The 24181-nt window shown below is 42.2% G+C and overlaps 1 protein-coding gene and 1 long non-coding RNA gene across 2 annotated transcripts in view; one reads left to right on the top strand and one right to left on the bottom strand.

Annotated features, from left to right (window-relative positions):
• The window catches only part of LOC137542292 (uncharacterized), a 31711-nt gene extending 31497 nt beyond the window's left edge, over nucleotides 1–214 (bottom strand). The window contains exon 1 of the long non-coding RNA XR_011025392.1: nucleotides 87–214. This is a non-coding gene — a long non-coding RNA (uncharacterized lncRNA). The remainder of the gene's footprint in view (nucleotides 1–86) is intronic.
• The window catches only part of RIMS4 (regulating synaptic membrane exocytosis 4), a 266686-nt gene that overhangs the window by 210526 nt on the left and 31979 nt on the right, over nucleotides 1–24181 (top strand). Inside the window, exon 3 of the mRNA XM_068264096.1 lies at nucleotides 20559–20671. Coding sequence (XP_068120197.1) covers nucleotides 20559–20671 — 113 coding nt within the window. The remainder of the gene's footprint in view (nucleotides 1–20558; nucleotides 20672–24181) is intronic.

Below are 24181 nucleotides of genomic sequence, written 5' to 3'. Positions count from 1 at the left end.
AGAGGGGGATTCAACAAAGATTTAAAAATAGACTTAAAGGGACCCTGAGTGGTAACCCCCCCCCCCTCAAAAAAAAATGGACTTACCTGGAGCTGCCTCCTGCACCCCGTAGCTCGCAAGGAGCCCCAGCATCCTCTCCAGCTTGCTCTTGGTCCCGCAGGCGGCTCATCGCCTGGCTATTCTGCAGATCATCTGCACCTAATACGTTAAGCCATAGACCCTGAAAAAATCCTGCAGATCAGATGTCTATGACAGATCTGACAATATTAGTTGCATGCTTGTTTCAGGTGTATGATTTAGACTTTACTGACTAGAAAGATCATCAGGACTGCCAGGCAACTGGTATTGTTTAAAAGGAAATAAATATGGCAGCTTCCATAGGTCTCACACCTCGAGTTCCTTTTAAAACTAGGTTTTAGACCCAACAGATATCTATTTTAGGGATCATGAAAGGGGGGGCTGCCAGTGTCAGAGGTCCACTGTGGCCATGCTAGATTGTAATCCAAAACCTTCACACACCACAATCTAGCATATGTACCTTGTATTTCTAATGTGTAGCATAAATGACTTTAACTTTATTAATCATCAGTCACCAAGTCAGGAAATTTGGCTATTTAGTCTTCTTGAAGCTAAGCATACACACAGGCCCAGAATAGCGTGTAGACAGCATAGCTGTGAGCCCATCCATGGATCAAGGCTCATGGGTCTCCAACTGATGTATGACGTATGCATCTGCCCACTTTCCACTATAGCCAGATGACGAGTACCACAAAGGGCAAAAAATAGGTTCACTATAACCATATTTCCATTATATCCACTTTTACTATACCCAGTGTTACACCCACATACTTATAATGGTGCTTGGCCAGGACCTGGAGATTTAGTTTACAATACCTGACATTTTACTATATCTGTGTTTACTTTAATGAGATTATACTATATAAACTGTATATACACATAAGTAAACTGCATATAAAACATATATCACCACCACCCTGTATTGATACCACCCAAGGTACAGTGCACGAGCAAACGGTCACCACCAATTTAATATATCACTGAAACAGCAAGAACCAATCATAAGAAGAGCCATGTAGTGATGACATCCAAAGGACTGTGTATAAGTAAAAGATTTCCACTTACAAAACCCTTATAGTTGCTATCACCCGTCCCTAACCTGATCTAGCCTTCCTAATCACTGAGACTAGCAATAACCTATCAGCATGCAGAGTGCTGATGAGTAAGTCCTCTGGTGCTGTGCTGAGCTTATTCAGCGATAGTTATTGCCTTCTGTATAAATAGCCCAGTGTACTCCGAGAGCTCCTGTTTTGCTTCTTTAAGTGGACACGAACTTTTGCACAGGAAGGAAAACAGAGAAATGTATACATTTAGAGTTTAGGCTATCTAATTCCCACTCATTTGGGTCTAATCTCAAGTTATTTGATCCACCCCTGTGTCACATGACTGCCTATGGCAGATAAGCAGATAGGCAGATAAGAAACTGTGCATATTTATTTTAGGACTTGAATCAGCTGTAACAAAGAAATGATTTTTGTTTAAAGGTTATTATTCTGTTGTGTATCTTTTAGAGAAGAGAGGAGGTTTGAGTTCAGGTCCGCTTTAAGAGGAATTTTTTACTTTGGTTATACTCAAATTGCTGTTATTTTCAGCCTTGGCAAAGGTACTTTGTTTGGAGTACTGTTGTCATAAATTCCGAGCATATTTAGCTGCACAAAGCAAGGGCCTTTTTTTACTCATTTAAACACCTGAAGTAATTGTATCTCCCAACTAAAAGAATAAAAATTGCCATTATTCCCTGAAATATATACAGCGGAGATAGAAGAACTGAGTTTTTCTCAACAAAAGTATACTTTCCCTCTAAGAGTGTGTATGTTTGATTACTGATTAATGTTATAAAGAACAAGGAACTTAATGATGCCCAAGCTTTACTTTTTACAGTCGGTCCCAATATGGAGGCTGCTCTCTAAAATCAAGTGATTTCAGTGTCTGTATAAGTGGCCACAAGCTGTAAAACAGATTATCAGAAAGTAATGAACAGAGGAATTAATGAGGCTGGCTTCTGTGGATTATTCAGAGCCCATCAAATTAAACCTTTGAGGGAAAGTGGTTGTAGAAAGCATGGAGACCAGTGATCAAAGCTTATCATGTCCTTTACACACAGACTTCAGATCTGAAGTGTCAGCTTGTAGCGCTTACATAGAGCTGGGATCGGCGGTGTGAGTGAGTATATACAGTATGCACTGCTATGCACAGCTTGTACTCCTTACATAGAGCTGTGTCAGTGAGTACTGTAGGTAAACAGCTTGCCCATAGCTCCCAACTGAAACTTGGTGTATATATATATATATATATATATATATATATATATATATATATATATACACATGTGTGTATGTGGATATATGTATGTATGTGTATATATGTATGTATGTGTATATATGTATGCATGGGTATATATATACACTCCGAGAATGAGTCTAGAAATTTAGATCTGTTCACTTCGTAAAAGTATAGGGGTCGACTTGTACACGAGTCACGGGCAACACTGAGCACACTGAGTAATGTGTGTACTAATAGTGACATTTCCATTTGCAGCAATGTACCCAGTAGTAAGTGATACTTTGAGGAAAGGAAATGCCAAGAAAACACAGGTCTGACAGTCCTGGCCACAACAATTAACAAGGAAAGGAGCAGGGGGGAAATACTGGGCTGCAGGAAGGGGAGTGAATAATTGCTGCACTTGGGGGTCTGGAGGAGGTATTGGCTGCACTTAAGGGACAGGAGGAGTTAATGGCTGCAATATTGTTTGCAGTGCAGTCATTAACCCATCCTCAGTCCCAAGTGAGCCATTATCTTTGCTGGGTAGGCTTATACTTGAGTCAATAAAAATTTCCAGATTAAGGCCTCAATTCATCAAGGCTTATCGACTAAATTACCAACAGCTTGGTAAAATACTGAACTCGATAAGTTGATTTAAGGATTCATCAAAGTTATCTACAGCTGTTAGCGAGCATTCGGTAATCATTAGTTAATAATGCGATAAAACGGAAGGAAGTGCAATTCATGAAAATGAAAGTGGGTGTGGTTTAGCGTTACATTTAGGATTAGTTATCTCCTTCACTGTTCTGTCGTTATTCCTGTCAGATCATTGCTGACAGAGAAGATGGAGCCATTTGAAGTGGTTATGTATCAGCTGAGAGTGATTCGAAGGCGCAGAAGGGCAAGAATAAGGTCTAGAACCATATCAATTTGCAAGAGAATGGATTTATTTGCTATACCAGGACATCAGCATTTCTCTTGAATCATCTTGTAAGAGAACACAGGCAGTGCCAGGGTTAACTAAATTGCTAGCTGCACTACATTTTTTCAGAAGAGGCTCCCATCAAGCCATAGCTGGCCAAATTGTGGGATTGTCCCAAGCCACTTCCAGAATCCTGGTCCAGGTGTTAAGCCCTATTCGGAATGTTGCTACATGGTGTTCAAAGGACTGCCTTTTTTACCCACAATTCCACTGGAATCTTATGGCCTTGTGTTAAATTACTGCTGTAAAATGGAAATATCGTCACGTTACCGAATGGTTACTGCATTGTTATCAATATTTTATCAAAGTCACACCAAATGCTGAAAAACCTTGATGAATACAACTAGAAATTGATAAACTTCTAATTCAGTAATTTAAAAAGGATCTGTAACATCAAAAGATCCCCTGGGGGGTACTCACCTCGGGTGGGGGAAGCCTCCGGATCCTAATGAGGCTTCCCACGCCGTCCTCCGTCCCTCAGGGGTCTCGCTGCAGCCCTCCGAGAATAATGACGTCAATATTTACCTTCCTGGCTCCTGCGCAGGCGCTCTGACGGCTGTCGGCTCCGAACTACACGGAAATACCCGATCGCCGTCGGGTCTGCTCTACTGCGCAGACGCCTGCGCAGTAGAGCGGTCCCGACTGAGATCGGGTATTTCCGTGTAGTTCGGAGCCGAGAGCAGCCACAGCACCCCCGCTGGAGCCTGCAAAGGTAAATATTGAACTGACAGTCGGCTCTGTCGCCGGCTGTTCGGAGGGCTGCAGCGAGACCCCCGTGGGACAGAGGACGGCGTGGGAAGCCTCATTAGGATCCGGAGGCTTCCCCCTCCCGAGGTGAGTACCCCCATTGGATCTTTTTGACGTTACAGAGTCTCTTTAACCAGTTCACCCCCAAGGGTTTTTATCCTAACGGACCAGAGCAATTTTCAGTTGTCAGCGCTCCTCCCTTTTATTCCCTAATAACTTTATTACTACTTATCACAAGAAAATGATCTATACCTCGTTTTTTTCGCCACCAATTAGGCTTTCTGTGGATAGTACATTTTGCTAAGAATTTTTTTATTCTAAATGCATTTTAATGAGAAAAACAGAAAAAAAAGAAAAAAATCATTATTTCTCAGTGTTCAGCCATTATAGTTTTAAAATTAAACATTCTCCTGTGGATAAAACAAACACGTCTTATTTGCCCAGTGGTCCCGATAATTAAACCGTTTAAATTATGTCCCTACCACAATGTATGGCGACAGTATATTATTTTGAAATAGAAGTGGTTATGTTTCTGTTTGTTCTGGCCATAATTACAAGCCCCTATGTAATAAATTAAAATAAATTTTCCCCCATAAAATATAGAATAAAAAAGCCCCTAAGGCAACTATTTATTTTTTTTAAGCTGTTTTTTTTTTTTACAATTTTTTTTTTTGGGGGGGGAGGGTTGGAAGTGTAATTTTATTAATGATGTGTATATACTTGAAAATGTATGTATTTTGTAGGTGTAATATACTTTTTGGCCACAAGATGGCGCTAGTGAACACTCATAGGAATTTTTTATTTTTTTTTTACACTTTATTAAACTGTTACATTTCCTATTTATGTGAATGGACGTAGCCGCTGTTCGCGGTCACATCCTTTTACTCCAGGCACTGCGATTGGGTAGAGGACCGTTCGGTCTTCTTCCCCAATCACCCAGCACGGGATCCCGACGGTAATGGCGGCGGTAGCGGCGCGCACACGGCGGTAGCAGCAGCGGGAATGCGCGACGTATTAAAACGTCATGTTGCCGTTAATAGCGGTAAGCATGACGTTTTAATACGATAGGATGTCGGTAAATGGTTAACAAACTGGAAAAAGTTATCGCAAAGACAATGATGAATCGAGGCCCAAGAGGGTTGAATATTGGAGTTGACTTATACACGAGGTCGACTTGTATTCGAGTATATACTTTAATTGGAGGGGAGGAGTATATTTGGTAGAGTGGGGGCTGTTTTCAGTGTGTATGTACAAAAGGGGAGTAGAAAGCCCTCAGTTCAGATGTATATGTTGCAAGGATCCATGATAGCACTATTTCACTTCAGCCTGTGTACTTATTTGCCTTTAGCTAAGTCATCCCATCATGTTTCTAAGTGGTAGATAGGTGTTTCAGAGTTTGCTACCAGTCAGTGGATTAGCCCAGGTGCTCAAAACGTGGAGGCTCCTGCTGCGTGCAGCTTAATATTCAGGCAGCAAAGTGGGAGCTCCAGGACAGTCTATACCGTTGCAATAAAGTACAGATTGTGTTCACTGCTAGAGAAAGCTAATTCTCAGCTGGTTGCAGATTGAAACGAAAAATACATTTTTAATAACCTTTAATCACAAATTATATATATATATATATATATATATATATATATATATATATATATATATATATATATATATATATATATATATATATATATATATATATATATCACAACACTGTTCATGGCTGTTTTATAGCTGTATTGTAATTTCCCTGCAGTTAGGATTCTGACAAAACAGTACCTGCATAGTTACTGGAACTGGAACACAGGTACCCCATCCATCACAGATCTGATCATGTGACCAGATGTCACAGATACTGTATAGCACATATCAACTTTGCAGTCTCCAGAGATAAAGCAATTACATGGTAGTGGTTGTTTTTTTCTGTTTGATTTCTCTTTGCTGCTCTGTGATACATACAATGGGAAATTTGAAGCTGCAACTACACATCCAAACCTGTCATAGAAATGCAAATATTCTATATTAAGCCTAACTTTATGATTATTGTTTGTGTTTATTTTTAACACCCTCCAATGCACTATTTGTAATCCTCTGCAGTGCTGAAATGTACTTGTTCAGTTTATTTCTGATAACTTTACCCCATCCTGTGTCTCTTTTGTGCATGACACACATTTTTGTCAGCGCTGCTGTGTCTCCAGCCGTCATAGACAAGTGGCCATTTTCGTTGCCACGGCAACAGTGTGCTTACAGCCTTTTCTGCAATCTGGCAGGAGGTGTGCACTGGCTTTGTAGGTATTTGCTAATTTCAGCTGAAGCATGCTGTGGCCTTACATGGTGTTCAGTATGTCACCTCTATTGATCACAGGAGACCCGTTCCATAAACAACAATACAAAATAATTAGCAAACCTCTGCACTGATGCTGTTTCTTCCCTTGACTGCAAATTCTGAATTCTGTTACATCACAGGCAGCACTAAAACAATGTAGCTGTAATCCCCATACTTTAATCCTATACATCTGTTTCTCTAAAATTAAAAAATTATATAAGACTAGGCAAATTCACTAAATGATTTTGATTATATTCTTACAGCTTTTGTCTCCTTTTTTTTTTCTTCCCTATATCTCTTGCCCTCATCTTTTATCCTTTCCTATTGGCATAGCCGGTCTTTGACCTGTGCGACCAGAGCGGTCGCTCAGGGCGCCGGCTTCCAAGGGGGCGCCTAATAGCTGGTTACCTATACTGAGGGCAGCTACACCTGATTTCCTATTCTGGGGGCACCTATAGCTGGCTACCTTTACTGAGGGCACCAACATATGGCTACCTATACTGGAAGCTCCTATGCCTGGCTCCCTATGGGGGCGATGGAGACCTTTAACTGACTTCCTATATTGAGGGCACCTACACGTGAGATCAGGGGGGGGGCGCACTGCAGCTATAATGCGTGGGGCAAATTGTCTGTGCTGTGCTATCATTCTAAATGGGGGGGTTGCGCACTGCGGCTGTGATGCGTGGTGCAGATTGTCGGTGCTATGCTATCATTCTAAATGGGGGGGGTGGCTAACTGTCCCACTGATTGTTTTTATTAATATTCCTGAAAGGCTCTAGCCTTCATTTTTAAGTATATTCAGGATAATGCACTCTTTTCATCCATTTGTGGTTATTAATAGTATTTTTCCTATTATACATAGAGGTCTGAGAATTCTGCGTGATGTGTCATGGCATCAAAAAAGTTGGGAACCACTGTCCTAGGAGGTATCTCAGGAGAAAAGATGAATTGCATATGGGCCTGTGTGTGTGAGTGCGTGTGTGTGCATGCATGCGTGAAGAGGATGAAGGGGGGCACAAAAATCAGGTTTCGTTCAGGGTGCTGTGAAACCTAAGGCCGGCCTTGCCTATTGGCTATCTCATCTCTTATCCTGACTATTGGCTATCCTTGAACTTCATCCCAATCAGTAGCTGATACCCCCTTCCTTATGAAAAATCTTTACCTTTTCTGCAATAGATTATCAGGGTGGTCTGTGTGGCTGATATTGTGGTCTAGCCCCTCCCACAATGTGATGTCATGACCATGGTCCTGACAGTTTGCGGTCTGTGAACTTTGTTGCCCTGTGGGAAATAACAGCTTTATTCCTGACTTTCCTTATTTACCTCTTCTTGTTCCTCTTCTCACCACCTTGGAGTATTACTCCTGATGCATTCCTCATAAAGTACAACTGTTAAAGTTTTTTCTTTTGCTGTTTTGTCATTTTTTTAACAGAAAGTGAGGTCATGGATTTAGCTGTCATACATAAAAACAAAACTTAAATATCAGTTTTTGACCCTTACATCCTCTGTCTCCAGGTTATTTGTACCTCTGAGACCTCTACTATTCCATGTTGTGTCAGGGTCTCAGGTATGAGGATGTCAGTTCCTTATGGGTTCACTATCTGTGGTGTTGTGAGGTATTAATGCCCAAATATAGTTGTTTTTTTCTCATTTGAGTTTGAGAGTGCATTGAAAACTGTTACAAGCGCATTTGGGTGTTTCAATGTTGGGTCTGCATCTAAGGGAATTTTCTTTACATCCTGTCCTGACAGGAAATAAACAAATCTGTTAAAGAAAGACAGATGTATCAACAGTAAAATCTGTATTATTGTAGAGAAAAAAATGATCATCTACATCAAGATTTTATTGCAGCCTCAGCCTGTCACATGCTGGCTCTAAGGCCAAGACATGAGTTAAAAACTCCGCAATGCAATCACATTGAGCAGGAAAACCCTTAATTCTACAATATATAAAAAATTAACCCTTTTTCCCAAGATTTAGGGACCACCTGAGATGCTAAAGAAGTCCAACAGCAGGAAATGAGGGTTATTTATTGGCCACTGTGGGCACCCAACGTTCCTATGCATACCGGTAAATCAATGGGCTCCTAAGGTGGTGTCTGAAAATTATCCTGTTTTCTGTGGGTTTTTGGGTTAAATTGCGGCAGGAGGGGACGGTTAAGTTTAACTGTGGGGCGTTAAGGTTAGCCGCAGGGGGTAGGAGGAGTAAGGTTAACCGCGGCAAATAGGAAGATTAAGGTTAGCCTTGGAGAGTGAAGGATTAAGGTTAGTAGCTGTGGTGGGTAGGAGGATTAACGTTATCTGCGGGGGTGGGTGGCTAAAATAAGCTATGGGTGGTTAAAGTTAGGCGGTGGGGAGGGGCGTGTAAAGTTTAGACATAAATTGACCGATATTCTACTATCAGCTTTTCTGGGTGCCCAAATTTTTGGGTGTCCTTTTTTGATGACCTGACCAGTAAAACCCGTTCTAGTTCTGAACAGGAGGACTGAATTCCTCTTATCCGCAGAAATAGGCTATACGTTTTAGTATAATTCTCAACCTGCCTCAGTGGTAATACTGATGAGCAGACCAGCATAATTTAGTCTCATTTTTAACACTTGACACTTGTACACTCATTGAGAATTGCTAAGTGTTTTGCTAAGTGTGCTGCCAATTCAGCCCCCTAATTAATAGCTGCCAGTCAAGTACGTAGTGTGTAATTTTATTGCACTCCTTTGAAATACCACTTACGTAAATAGGTTTTATTGATGATTCTGGTCTTAGGATAAATTAAAATCACACTTAGAAGAAGATGGAGGATCCATCAGATTATAGGGTGCTGCAAAGATCCAGTTGGTGGCAGCCAATGCACTGAGCATATATTGGACAACTTATTTACAACACAGGATCCTTTGGAAAAAGAAAAGAGCTGCTGGTCAGTGATGCGAGAAGTCATAATTTCATGTTCTGCAGCAGGTTGGCCAGTGAAAGCAGACATGGATTCACTAGATGGGGTGGAGGCAAGATATTAAAGGAGATAGCAACCAAACTTCTAGTCACCTACCAGGCATTATGCTCCTCCTTAGGTTGCCTTGTGAATGGTCCTACTCTGTGTTTCTTAATCTGGTTCCTGAATGAAAGCAGGTGGCACTAATTGAAATTTGACAGCGTTCATGAGAAATATTGACAACACTCCCAAAGTGAAGCGCTGTGCTTCACGAAACGCGCCGAGCTAATTGCTCGGGCTTGATATATTGTTCCTTCATTATATAACACCTAATGATTATATACGTCATTTAGTCAGTCGGATACTTATTGTATCCAACCTAATAGGTCGGTAATTTCTTGTACTGTATATATACACCACATGATTATGAAGTATAGTCAATCGTTTAGAACCCTAGGTTCCATCTCTTTTTATATCTGTATTGTTTGTGTAATTTTTAGATATGTTGTAATAAAAGATGTTTATTATAAGCTGAACAATGACATGTGACCTTCCTTTTGTATGATATTACCTCTATCGCAATTAAACTCCCACAGACACCCCAATTGCGTATCTATATTAAGGGTGGTAGGGTGTCCTCACATTTGGCTTTCCCATCCTATTAGTGCTAGATAATATAGGAGTCTGAATCTTGGAAAGTTACGTGTGTGATTAGGCGTAATGTGACTTGCTATCTTCTTCTTACTGGTCTTTTCAAAACAAAAGCCCTAATTCAATTCACTTTTTCTCCTAAGTGGGCCCAAGTGTGCAGGGAGCATAAGCCAGTCCTTCTGCTGTTAGTACTTTCTGGTAGAGGAGATGACCATAGAAGCAACTGTAACCAATGCAGAGGTATGAGACTGGTCAGGTCCGAGGGTTGGGAAGGAGCTATAATTATGTCCCAGGAAGTACCGATAATGCAAACACTTGTTACAGTCCCTACAGGCTTATTTTTTTAAAGCGAGGCAAAATGTTATACCACAAGCTTCCTAAAGTGTAGTATATTAAAATAATATTCGATCCCCATACCAATCTCTGCCCTCTCCAGAGTTATCCAGGATTTTCAACACCTGAAATAGAAAGCCCTGGGCATACATTTGCTTTCAGACATCTCCACAGAGGGCAAACTCCTACCCTTCTCTATACTTTCAGTTAAATTCTCTGGATTTAACTCCACAATACCTTCAAGTACACCACTGGATTCGCTCCCACCCACTATCAGATGTTTCCAACCCTCGACAACTAATGATCTTCATAGACTGCCATATACAACTTAGGAGTATATCTGCTTGGTTCCAATTTCTTATACGAAAGAAACCTTTGACACTAGACAAATATGCTTTGTTCTGGTCCACAGAAATGCAAATACCTATAATGACAAATCTTTTTGTTAGAGCTCACAACAACTTGAGGAAGCTATCTAAATGTACTACCCACCTGGAAACCTCTACGAAAATATTTTCCAAGTGGTATCTAACACCATGCCTATTGGCTAGCTTCTCCAAAGATCAATCTCCTGACTGCTAGAGAGATTGCAGTAGGATAGGCACTGTTTATCATCAGCTATGGGATTGTCCAAAGATCCAACAACTATGGACCTCTATATCCCATCTAATTACCATCATAATAGGAGTAGTCTTGACACTAACCCCAGATATGGCTCTCTTTGTGATAGGAATAGACAATATCTCTACTAGCTATAGAAAAATAGTTGTACATACTTTATGCTCTGCACGTCAAGCTATTCTGAAAGAATGGGCCTATGACCGCATTCCTGCTCTGATTCACATAATACAATCCACTCATTTCAACCTAGAAATGGAGAAATGCCTTCAACAGCACCTCTTTTCCCCAAACCCATTTCCTGAAAAGTGAGTGAACTGGGATGATGTAATCCGCACATTGACCAATTGACTTCCCTGTAAAATCCACTGAGACCCCTGGTGACGAATAAAATCATAATCCAACCACTGGTTATGCAGGTGGGGAGATTAAACCTGACCCCACTCAGGTTAAGAAGTTGCTCTCTGCAGATAGAAGATAGGGGAAGGTGGACCGAAATATAACAGTAGGTATTTAAATAGAGTTACCAACAAAAGGATAAAATAGCATATGTTATCCTTTTTTTGACGCCTCTGTTCAAATACCCACTTTTAAATTTTTTAAAGCGAGACTTCCTTAATTTTAATAGAGATTGTGTAAGCTTAAAGGGAACCTGAAGTGAGAAGAATACAAGGACTGTAATCTTCATTCCCTTATAAACCATGCCAGTTGCCTGGCTGTCATGCTGAGCTTTAGGCTTCAGCTGTTTCCGAGTCACACACCTGCAACAAGGATGCAGCCAATGGCGTTAGAGCAGATTAAGATTAAGATCTGTTTGTATTTAGGGATTTAGGGATAACTGCCTGTCTAAATCTCCCTTATCTGCTAGTAATGAGCCACTGTAATTTGAGCTGTCAGCTCAGTCTAATCTGTGGCACAGTGTGCCATTCAGACAGGCTATATGTAATCACAGTAATTTAACCCTATATGTGCTCCCAGCAAACCAGGAGGTACCACTGCAGCATCTCTAAATGAGCTCTACAAACTGTTACAAGGACATGTTTTTCTATACAAGTTATTATGCTGTTGCTTATCTTTTAGAGCAGAGAGGAAGTCCTGGTTTTAGGTCCGCTTTAACTCCGGTTTGCTTTAAAAAGTGGAAAGACCTCAGGATGCCTGATTCTAAGCTATGCCGTAGAAAATGGGTCTTCTTCTGAAAGTTATTAGGTCATTAGAGTACACAACTATTTGCCTACTGAAAGTACTGAAGTTGCCAAAGACAGCGTCAGTATGTCCTCGAATAAACCTTGCATGGCATCATTCATGTTCACATCTTTGAATCAGCCGCCTGTCTTGAAGATTTGCAGCAACAGCTATTTCTCCCAGTGACCTGTTATGTAATGTTCCAGGTAAAACTCATCATGGAGCTTTACAGCTTTCCCATCTTGGAGAATCTTCATACATCACTGTCATCTGTATCGCTACCAGTGGACTCTACCAGATAGGAAATGTACACGTTACGCGATTCATCCTCCGCTGTAGGCTCTCTGCAGTCATTTGTCAATGCTGCTGACCCATGTGCAGCTAGGTGATCTGTGTAATCGTTCTGCTGCTGAATTACTCAGCCATGCAGAGGAGATCTTGTGACTGCACTGAGCACTAATGTGCTGGAAGCTACAAAGTGAAATCAAGGATTCTGCAAATTTCATATTTAATTGGTCCATTTTCATACTAAATTAGCATATAAAATGTGCATAATCTTGGAATTCTTTGCATCTCATTGACCATTCCTAATCATCCTCGCCAGTTGTATTGGAGACCGAAGTGACTTGCTAGTATGTTATTTCTACTGTTCATATAGATAGCTAGGAAGAGAGCAGTTGATATTCATAACAAATGTATCGTATTTATATAAAAAATGTCAAAGCAGAAATACAGAAGTTACTGTGTTTCCATGAAAATAAGACATGGTCTCATATTCATTCTGGCTTCCAAAGATGTGTTAGGGCTTATTTTTAGGGGATATCTTATTTTTCCATGAACAACAATCTGCATTTATTCGGGAACAATATATACCATATATATGTATATGTATATATATATATATATATATATATATATATATATATATATATATATATATATATATATATATATATATATATATATAGTCACAATTCGCTCTGCTGGACTTGTTTCCTTGGACTGCTTTGTTTGCTATGCAGCTTGCATGGTTCAGTGCAGGGAAAAGAGTCTTTTCTGTCAGTTTGAAAGGCTGACTGATTTGCATCCACTTGTCACGCAAATTGCTTACCTGCTTCCTTTGAAGGTTTCTAGTATAAATGTCATTTCCTCCCAGAATTCCTTGCTCGACATAGTTTTCTGATTAGGGAAACTTACCTTGGAGCCTCAGCCTTTTTATATTCTGTGCGAATATTCTAGTGTAGTTATATTTGGGGAGTGCATTCTGCACTTCTTCTAGTACGGTCAGGTTCTGTTTTATTTGTACTGTTTATTCCTGTCTGTATTGTCTTGTCCTTGCGATTGTACTGTCACCGGCGGTGGTTGACAGTGAATCGTTTGGTCTCGCTCCTAGATTGCATTCGCCCTAGCGGTAGAGGCGGTGGATCTCCCTTGTCTGACTATTGGAGTATAACCTTGGCTGCGGTTGCTATTGGTTACTCTTTCAGTCTGTCTTGTCTAGCACGAACGTTTGCTGTTGTCTGGTGTGAGGCAACCGATTAGCAAGCGTTTGCGTTATTGGTCTGTCGTCATTTTCTGTGTTCATTTGTTAGTTAGGGTTGGTACGTTTTGCCACTGTTTCGCTTAACGTGCGGTGGCTGTACCGTAAACGCACTTGTCTCTGTTGTGCATATCGTGCGAGGACCGCCCGCAGATCATTACATTAGTCGGGCAATTTCAATCTGACATCTGTGGAAGTACAGGGGACTTGTTCCTCTGTACTCCACAGTTCCATCTGCTGGATGGAATTCTCCTCTGTTGTTCTATCTTGCTTAATCATGCAATTCCTATCTGGCATCTGTGGTTGTTCAGAGGGTTTATTCCTCTGCACTCCACAGCTCCATCTGCCGGTTGGAATTCTCCTCTGCAAAGTTATACTGGGTGGTGCTTTGTTTCTGTGACTGTGGCGATTTTCTCCTGGAAAAGGCCGCGGATTATCACATTTCCTTCTGCTTCAGCGCACATGGTGTGTGCTGGCTGGAAATCGCCCGCAGATATATATATATATATATATATACATACATATACATTTATTAAAATAAAGTCTGTAAACGTAAAATTCCATAATGAATTTTTTATGAAATAATTGACTATTTCCCCCCTGTCCATGTACATCAATCTAAATTTAGAGTCTGGCACTTGCCAACCATTATTGTTTTGAGTGAAATTCTTTTATTTATTTATTTATTTTTGATCAAACAAAACTCAGTTTATTGAGGTCACACAAAAAGAAAGGATGTATATACATCATAAAAAAAATTCAACACATTATTACAAAAACAGCAGTAAAAGTAGGAAATACACCAGGTTATACATTAGCAGTTGAACCACGAGGTGAGTGAAATTCTTATGAGGGTGCCTACTTTCCTTAGTGAAGGGTCTATCTGTCTTGCTGCATTCTATTGCCTGTTTATTTTACTTTTTTACATGTATACCGCTATGGACACTATTTGACTAATGACTTTTTATGAACTGTAACTAGGGCTTATTTTTGGAGTAGGGTTTTTATTTAAAACATCCTGAAAAATCATTCTAGGGCTTATTTTCAGGGTATATCTTATTTTCAGTGAAATGGGGTAGATCTGACTGGAGTAATGAACAAAGGAAGCAATCAGGCCCGTTTTTAGCGCCGTGCGGCCAGTGCCGCCGCCCGGGGCGCTGTTGGGAGGTGGGCGCTGAAATGGAGGGGGGAGCCGGAGCCGCTGGGAGGGCAGCCCGACCTCTCCCTCCCTCTCCTGGGCCGCCCTCCGTGCTCCCCCCTCAGATGCAGAGCGCAGCAGCAGCAGCCAGGGAGGAAGCGCTGTAAACAACATACCTCCCTGCGTTCCAAGCGCTGCTCTCTCGCCGCCGGTCTCTTCCTCTCTGCCGCCTATACGATGATGCACACACTAGTTCCGGCTAACAGGAACCAACGTGTGCATCATCGTATAGGCAGAGAGGAAGAGACCGGCGGCGAGAGAGCAGCGCTTGGAACGCAGGGAGGTATGCTGTTTACAGCGCTTCCTCCCTGGCTGCTGCTGCTGCTGCTGCGCTCTACATCTGAGGGGGGAGCACGGAGGGCGGCCCAGGAGAGGGAGGGAGAGGTCGGGTTGCCCTCCCCGCGGCTCCGGCTCCCCCCTCCATTATGGGGGACAGCTACCTATCTAACCTACGCTGGGGGGCACCTACCTATCTATCCTTTAATGGGGGGCACCTACCTAATCCAACCTACCCTGGGGGGCAGCTACCTATCTAACCTATACTGGGGGGCACCTGTCTAATCTAGCCTATACTGGAAGGGGGGGGGGGGGAAGCTACCTAATCTAACCTACGCTGGGGGGCACCTACCTATCTATCCTGTACTGGGGGGCACCTACCTAATCTAACCTACCCTGGGGGGCACCTACCTAATGTAACCTACCCTGGGGGGCACCAACCTAATCTAACCAATACTGGGGGGCAGCTACCTAATCTAACCTACGCTGGGGGGCACCTACCTATCTAACCTACACTGGGGGGCACCTACCTAATCTAACCTACACTGGGGGGCACCTACCTAATCTAACCTACACTGGGGGGCACCTACTTAATCTAACCTACGCTGGGGGGCAGCTACCTAATCTAACCTATACTGGGGGGCAGCTACCTAATCTAACCTACACTGGGGGGCACCTACCTAATCTAACCTACACTGGGGGGCACCTACTTAATCTAACCTACGCTGGGGGGCAGCTACCTAATCTAACCTATACTGGGGGGCAGCTACCTAATCTAACCTACACTGGGGGGCGCCTACCTAATCTAACCTACACTGGGGGGCACCTACTTAATCTAACCTACGCTGGGGGGCAGCTACCTAATCTAACCTATACTGGGGGGCAGCTACCTAATCTAACGTATGCTGGGGGGCAGCTACCTAATCTAACCTATACTGGGGGGCAGCTACCTAATCTCACCTACGCTGGGGGGCACCTACCTATCTAACCTATACTGGGGGGAACCTACCTAATCTAACCTACACTGGGGGGCACCTACTTAATCTAACCTACGTTGGGGGGCAGCTACCTAATCTAACCTATACTGGGGAGCAGCTACCTAATCTAACCTATACTGGGGGGCACCTACCTAATCTAACCTATACTGGGGGGCAGCTACCCATCTAACCTATACTGGGGGGAACCTACCTATCTAACCTATGCTGGGGGCAACTATTCTGGCTACCTATAGTAGAGGCACCCACCTAGCTAACCTGTACTGGGGCACCTACCTAACTAACTTATACCGGGGGCGCCTGCCTATCTAACCTATACTGGGGGCAACTATACTGGCTACCTATACTGGAGGCACCTACCTGGCTAACCTATAGCGGGGGCAACTATACTGGCTCACCTATGCCTGGCTACCTATACTGGGATACCTATTCTTGGCTACCTATACTGGGGGGACCTATACTAAGTGCAACTAGACCTGGCTAACCTATACTGCGGGCACCCATACCTTGCTTGGGGGGGGCGCAATTTTTACACACTCGCCCTGCGTGCATTTTAGCCTAGAAACTGCACTGGAAGCAATGCCCTGTATAACCATTTATAGCTGCATACAACTGTTATGGGAATTTTACCTCCTAAAAAGTTGGAGGTTACACAGGGTCAATCTGTGTAAAACTGTATGTTTGTCAAACATTAAAATATCAAGTAATTCATTTCAATAATGCATTAAGATGAATACTTTTATGGTACACATTAAAAAGATTTGTATCTGATTAGAAATGCTAGTAAAGTATTGTCTGGCTCCTGTTCCATCAGTTATTATCATACAGTGGGGGGCAATATTAGTAATTGATGCAAGAGCTTGCAGTTGTGCCTTATACTTTCCAGCAGTAAGCCACTTCCTCAGAGGCTCCATAAGTAATTACATTGTATTTCATCAAACACTGTTCTTCAAGTATGGGTTATTTTAAGTGATCTCTGCAACCACAGTGCTATTGGGTGCAGAATAACAATTGCATCATGTGTACTAAGCTTAAAGGGGAACTGAAGAGAGAGGTATATGGAGGCTGTCATGTTTATTTCCTTTTAATCAATACCAGTTGCCTGGCAGCCCTGCTGGTCTATTTCTCTGCAGTAGTATCTGATTAAAACCAGAAACAAGCATGCAGCTAGTCTTGTCAGATCAGACTTATAAGTCTGAACCACTGAAACACCTGATCTGCTGCATGCTTGTTCAGGGGCTATGGCTAATAGTATTAGAGGCAGAGGATCAGCAGGGCTGCCAGGCAACTGGTATTGTCTAAAAGGAAATAAACATGACAGTCTCCATATACCTCTCTCTTCAGTTCCCCTTTAATATATAAATACAGCAGCTATGCAATAAATTACAATGGCAGCTTTCAGAGCAGATAAACTGTACTTTGGGAACGTAAAAGGATTGTAAAAGGAGGATTATACTTATGCACAAAAGCTAATATGGTAACTGTATGGGTAGTAAAAGGTAGGAAGACTCATTTTTATGAAATGTTATGTCAGAATTTTATCCCACTTAATTTCTGATTGAGGTTCCCACTTTCTGGTAGCTCTGCAACTGCAATTCCTTTTACACACAGAGTTATGTTCATTAAAGAGACACAAAAAACTCACAAGACCTACTGAATGTTCTTGAAGGAGAAGAAAGCTGCCGCAGCAAATTATTGTGCTGAATGCTCTCCTAATTGAATCAGATGGTTTTATTTTGACCATCTCTCTAATTGTTACGAATGATGCACTTTTCTTGTTCTGTACTTCTATACAAATTTAATTGCACACCACAGGGAAGCATGATCTTGCTTCTAACCTTCATTTTAATGATGCCAGCAAGGATCTTTCTTAATTAAAGGCATTAAGCCTTTCTTCATTTTGCAGGCCTTAGAAGCCGGTGTCTTTGAGTCATTCGGGTTCATAGAAGCAGAGAGGCCTTTCAAGGCACGTATTACATTCCACAAAGCACAACACTTATGTGAGAAGCCTCTGATGGAAGCAGCCATTTTCCGATTTAGGCTGACTCTTCTGGTGTGCTTTAAGAAGTAGTAAGTGGTACATTTAGCGAGTGTGACTGTTTCTATCAGTGTTTTGCCATACAGGTGTTTTGCTTTACGATGTATTCCTGTTAATAATTATGCTCATTAAAGAAGTTATAATATCGACCGTAAAAGGATTAGCAGCGCTCACACATATAATACAGCAATTTCAGAATAAATTATAGTAACTGAGCAGTGTCCTTTGTTTCCAATGCTAGCAAATAAAGAGCACACGACTCAGTGGTGCCCTCTCAGGCCTGGTGCACACCAAAAATGCTAGCAGATTTTGAAACGCTTTTTCTTATTTTTCTGTAGCGTTTCAGCTAGCATTTTGTGGTTTTGTGAAGCGTTTTTGGTGTAGTAGATTTCATGTATTGTTACAGTAAAGCTGTTACTGAACAGCTACTGTAACAAAAAATGCCTGGCAAACCGCTCTGAAGTGCCGTTTTTCAGAGCGGTTTGAGTTTTTCCTATACTAAACATTGAAGCAGAAACGCCTCCGCAATCCAAAATCTGCAGCAGCCCTGGAGTATGCGTTTCTGTAAAACGCCTCCCGCTCTGGTGTGCACCAGCCCATTGAAATACATTACCCAAGCGTATCCGCAGCCGCAAGTGGATCGCAAAACGCAGCCGAACCGCTCTGGTGTGCACTAGGCCACATTCCTTATCACCAATCAGGATAGAGACCAGCAGCAGTCCGCCACCTGGAGTATATTTATACCACGTGCTCTTTCCCCTCCAGAAGTCGACTCTCCAGATTCATTGACCTCTGCTGGTCCTTTGCAGTCAAGTCATTTTTTTGCATCTTGTAATTAAAGAAGTTGCCACTGTTTTCATAATTATTGACTTCTGGTTCAAAATGTGGACATTAACCCTACAGCCAGCTGTACTGCAGTCACATGCTGCTAGGTCATTTAATTTTTTTACACTAGGTTACATCAGATGTTAGTAAATTCAGATTTTTTTTTTTATTCTAGCACCTCTTGGATCATGCTGGGCCATGGTGCCTTTAGGCTCAGTTCTCACTTTAGCGAATGCAAAACTGCATGGTAAAAGCGTATCCAATCAAGATGGGCTGCGCTCCACCGCACTGCATGTCTGCACCATCATTAACATTACCTGCTTCTCCGTCCGCTTGCCCACCACCATCTGCCGCCATTAGTCCACCATGACCCAATGAGAATCCTCCCTGTTGCTAAGGAGGATTCTCATTGGTCTTTTTGCCAGGCTCCGGTCTGTGTGTACCAGATACTTCCCTGCAATTGACTGAGCAGTGTGTACCAGCTGCGGTGGAACTGAATCCCTAGGTCGAAACGCATGCGGCAAACAGTCTGGTGGGCTTTCAATGTGTCCGTACAACCTCTGTTTTGTGGTCCATTCCGTCGAAGTGCTGCAGGTCAGGACTTTGCATTCCATGGAAGCAGATCTTATTTTTAACAATGGGACCGGCTTCCTGCATTTTGGTTGTGCAGAAAGTGTATCAAATGGGTGGTCCCAAGTGGGAAAGGAGCCTTAGGAAGGTCAGCTGATACTATAATATAATCCCAAACAATTTTTACTGTCTGTAAAATGAAGTGATGATCTCTATGGTATTGGTTATTTTCTGTATTCATTCTGTGTGTTCCTCTCTGTTCTAAGTAAGCTGCACTTCCTGATGGTGGTGTATGTTTTATCTCTGCATGTTTTTCTTCAGAAAAGAGTTCTAACTTTTTGCCTATCTGGGTGTACAGACCACTGTGCTCCATTATCTAAGAAGGAGGTTTCTCAATCTAAGCTGTTAGTCTAAGTTTTACAGCAAGTCACTTAAGGAGCCTCCATGTGCAGCCTTTGTACATCTCTTGGTTTTCTTTACTTTTAGCCCAGAGTGTAACTACGAAACAATGGTCTTTTTGCCAGGCTCCAGTCTATGTGTACCAGACTGGTACATTTAGCAAAACCACCCCTCACCACCCCCATGAGACAAATCCGATATCTATCAAAAGCATCCACTATGACCTCTTTACTCTCATAACAAGTGTGGTCATCATTATGCATCTAACCCACATTAATGCAGCCACCATGATATGTACTTGGCAGTTCTGCCAACTATGACACCCCTACATTACATGTGTGACCACAGTTGGCCCACATTACAAACAATCATCATAAAACTCCTTACAGTCCCACCCCCTTTATGCAAGTGGCCATTATAAGACCCCATTCCCATAAAACATGTGACTATCCTGATTCCATGCTTTTTCCATCATCTCATGACAAGCGCAACCACAATAAACCCTTAGCCTGCCCCTCCTGCAGAGTAGTGCAGCATTAATGACCTAGAGGTGATGCAATATTTATCAACCTTAAATGTATGTTATGACAAAATGGCTAAGAATATCCTTTGTTTTGCAGCTTAAACTACAGTGGAATGTGCCTGGCATCTGATGGTCAGTTTGGTGACTTTCTCTCTGGCATGGGTCCAGCTCAGTTTGTTGGCCGACAGACATTAGCGACCACGTCAATGGGTAAGTGATAACAATGACAGGGATCAAAATGTAATTACAGTCAAAATGTTCATTCTATTTCAACAGACTTGCCATACCATTAAACGCCCCAGAGCAAACCCGTTTTGTTTTAAACCTAATGCCTGAAAGGTTCAATTTCATCTTCCCCTGGGAGCGTTATCAATTACTGAGCTGTGCCACACTGGGCACTCCAGACTGCAGGAGAATTGTCTTTTGATCTCCAACTGCATGAGATAAAGCAGTATTTATAGCAGGATGCTTCTGTGTGCAAGCAATAATGATTCTCAGCAATTGTTATGCTGGCCAAAATGTGTGCTATACCAGACACTATACATCCCATTCTGCTGGAGATAATCTGGTGTAACCAGGGCCAGTTCTACATTTTTTGCTGCCTGAGAAAATCTTGTAAGTAATGTGCCAACCCTCCCCCCCCCCATTTGGAATTATCGCACAGCACCTGACAACTTACTCTGCTTCATTTAATGTTCTCACATGACATGCTGCAGCTCAACACAATAGCACACTGGCTGACTGTGAGTCTGTAAAAAAAACAAACTGCTCACCCTCAGCCACTCCATTCCTCCTCAGGACAGAAGTGCCACCTCTTCCCCTCTGCTGTGCAAGTCAAATGAAACACTGCTGCTCTCTTGCCTCCCCCCTCCTTACACACTGTGAGACTTCTCACACAGCACAACAAGCTGCTTTTCCCCAATGATGACCTCTTCATCTCGCTCTCCTGATGCTTCTCCTCCTACTCTGACTGCATGCTGTTAGTGTAAACACAGTACAAACATGCTGCCCCTGTAATCTCTGCGCCTGATGATAATGTTTCACCTTGCTTCATGAGAGAACCAGCCCTAGGTGTAACATTGCTTTAGATCTTCTAGAGCATACATGTCAAACTCTGGCCCGCGGTCCAATACACAGAAAAAGAGCAGAGTATCCGGGCACCTTCCGTCCAATTGTTTTATTGCAGTATACAAATCGTGCGCCTACATTGCAGCCATATGACTGTTCCTCAAGTGATGGTGTGGTGGAGGTGGGGGGGCACCGAGCACCAGTTGGGGCCTGCGATGGCCGTTTCGCGTCTCAGTGGACGCTTGGTCAGGCTATGCTGCAATGTAAGGCGAGATGCGGCTTTCCGGTATATCACGGGAGTATGTCCCGCCCCTTCCCCCCAAATCTGGCCCTCACATCCATTCAATTTTGCCCTCAAGAGAATTCCCCCCTTTGCATTATATTTGGCCCACTCTAGACCACCAGGGACTCTATATTTGAGGTGAAGCCCTAGAACACCAGTGACGACTATGTATTATGGGGGAGGTAGGGGGAAAGCACTAAACACTAGGGGACTGTATAGGGGAGGGTGGGGGCCACTAGACACCAGGGAACTGTACAGGGGAGGTAGGAGGACCAAGGACCACTAGACACCAGGGAACTGTGTAGAAGTTGGAGGGGGGCAATTAGACACCAGGGAACTTTATAAGGTGGCCAGTAGACATTGAGGTTGGCCCCTGGCTAGGTCCTAGTGTTCAATTTTGGCCCACTTTGTATTTCAGTTTGACACCCCTGCTCTAGAGATACATTTCCTAAGTTGCGCTATATATTGTTAGGGATGGTCAATAGAATGCAAATAATTCTTAGCTGATTAGGATTCTGCAAATGTTGTATGCAGCTTGAAAATCCAATTGAATCGACCAATTGAATTTCGTCAAAATGGAATTTGATTAGGCTAATTTTAAGATGCAAACATTTGCATGGAAAAAGTGCATAGTTAAAATTATTTGCATCTCATTTACCATCCCTACATATTATATAGCCTGCTTAGTATTCATTCTATTGTGATTTTTTTTAAAATAACATATTTATACTTAAGCCAGAGTCCAAATGTCTCCTATTGTCTTGCCATTCCAGAATTCTAAATTTGTAACTTCCTTGGGGTAGTGTTCCACAGGGTAACACACAGTAGGTGGATAGTAGCATGACCAATCCAGATGTGTAATGCTGTAAACACATTTACTTTTCATACTTATTACTTATAGGAACATCCAGCAGTACAAGTACATAAATACTTACAAAGGTAATGCCTAGAACAATGAGAACCCCCAACAATCAATAACTACATGTTTTGGTAGAACCAGTTGAAAGTTGAAACGATGGTTGATAGGAAACTGTGCTTGAGAGCTTACTAGAGGAGGCAGGGGTGTCATACTACATACACAATACTAAAAGAGAGTAATGTAGGAGGCATCAGGTTCATTAATAGCTGGACTGTGAGTGGGGGCAGACATATACACAGGTTTGTAGAGGTTCTAGAATCCATTACATGCTTGCCTGAAGTGTGGAATTTAAAGGGTGAGCTTGAAGGTTTTGTAAAGGACAACTGACATAAGAGGGAATATGGAGGCTGCCATATTTACTTCCTTTTAAAGAATGTACATAGCCTGGCTGTCCTGCTGGTCCCCTGCCTCTGTTTCTTTTAGGCACAGAACCTGAACAAGCATGTCGATGAAAAGTTTGTCTTTAGTTTGACTGCATTTGCTGCACGCTGATTTCAGGTGTGCGATTCAGACACTACTGATGCATAAACGTCCAGCAGGACGCTAGACAACTGGTATTTTTTGAAAGGAAATAAATATGGCAGCCTTCATATCTCTCTCAGGTCAGTGGTCCAAGCTGAGAGCAAGGTGAGATTGGTGCAGTAGGGAGTTCCAGCACTGGGATGATGCTTGTGAGAAGTCTTGGATACAAGTGTGAGGAGATGACAAGCTAAGGACAGGAGAATGGCATGTGAAAAGTGGTGATTACATTTGTTACAATATTTGGAAAGTAAAAAGAAGATGTGATATGGAGTGCTATAAAAAAGTGTGAGTTAAAGTGGATCCAAATTAAAAATACAAGATTTCAGAAATAAAATCTATTTTCTAACTTATAATAATAAATAGCAGCCTTTTTTCAGCTGCATGATGACAAATATAAAATATTTTACATTTATTGGAGGAACCCCTCCCTTCCTTTCATATTGCCGGGACAAAATCCAACAAACTGGTGGAGTAGGTGGTGTCCGGCAATGGAGGTATTACTAATGGCTGCCACCTGTATAACCCTAGTTATGAAGAGAGAAGGGTGAAAAGCATGCACTGAAATGCTCATAGGCTTGAAAGAGTGTTTATTTATCTTTGTATGTGTCAGAGTGGTGCAACTAAATATTTTGAATTAAAAAAATATTTGGTTTGGGTCCGCTTTAAGCATTTTACCTATATTCTCTGGGTCAGCCTGTAGAGGTACTGGGAGTGTTGAAGAAGGACACAAGTGGTTGAGGTCATTAGAGCCAGTCTGTTAGATGGAAGACCATGAATGATATTGCAGTGCTCAAGACAAGATATTATGAGGGCATGCATAAATAATTTGACAGCACCAGGAGTGAGGAAGGGATGCATTTATGCTACATTTGTAAGATGGAAGTGACAGAAGCTGGTTATTGTGATGCTTTAACAAGAGCTCAGAATC

Source organism: Hyperolius riggenbachi, chromosome 12 (genome assembly GCF_040937935.1).
Source record: "Hyperolius riggenbachi isolate aHypRig1 chromosome 12, aHypRig1.pri, whole genome shotgun sequence".
Taxonomy (NCBI): Eukaryota; Metazoa; Chordata; class Amphibia; order Anura; family Hyperoliidae; genus Hyperolius; species Hyperolius riggenbachi.
Note: the sequence above shows the minus strand (reverse complement) of the source record. Positions and strands in the feature narration are given on the sequence as shown.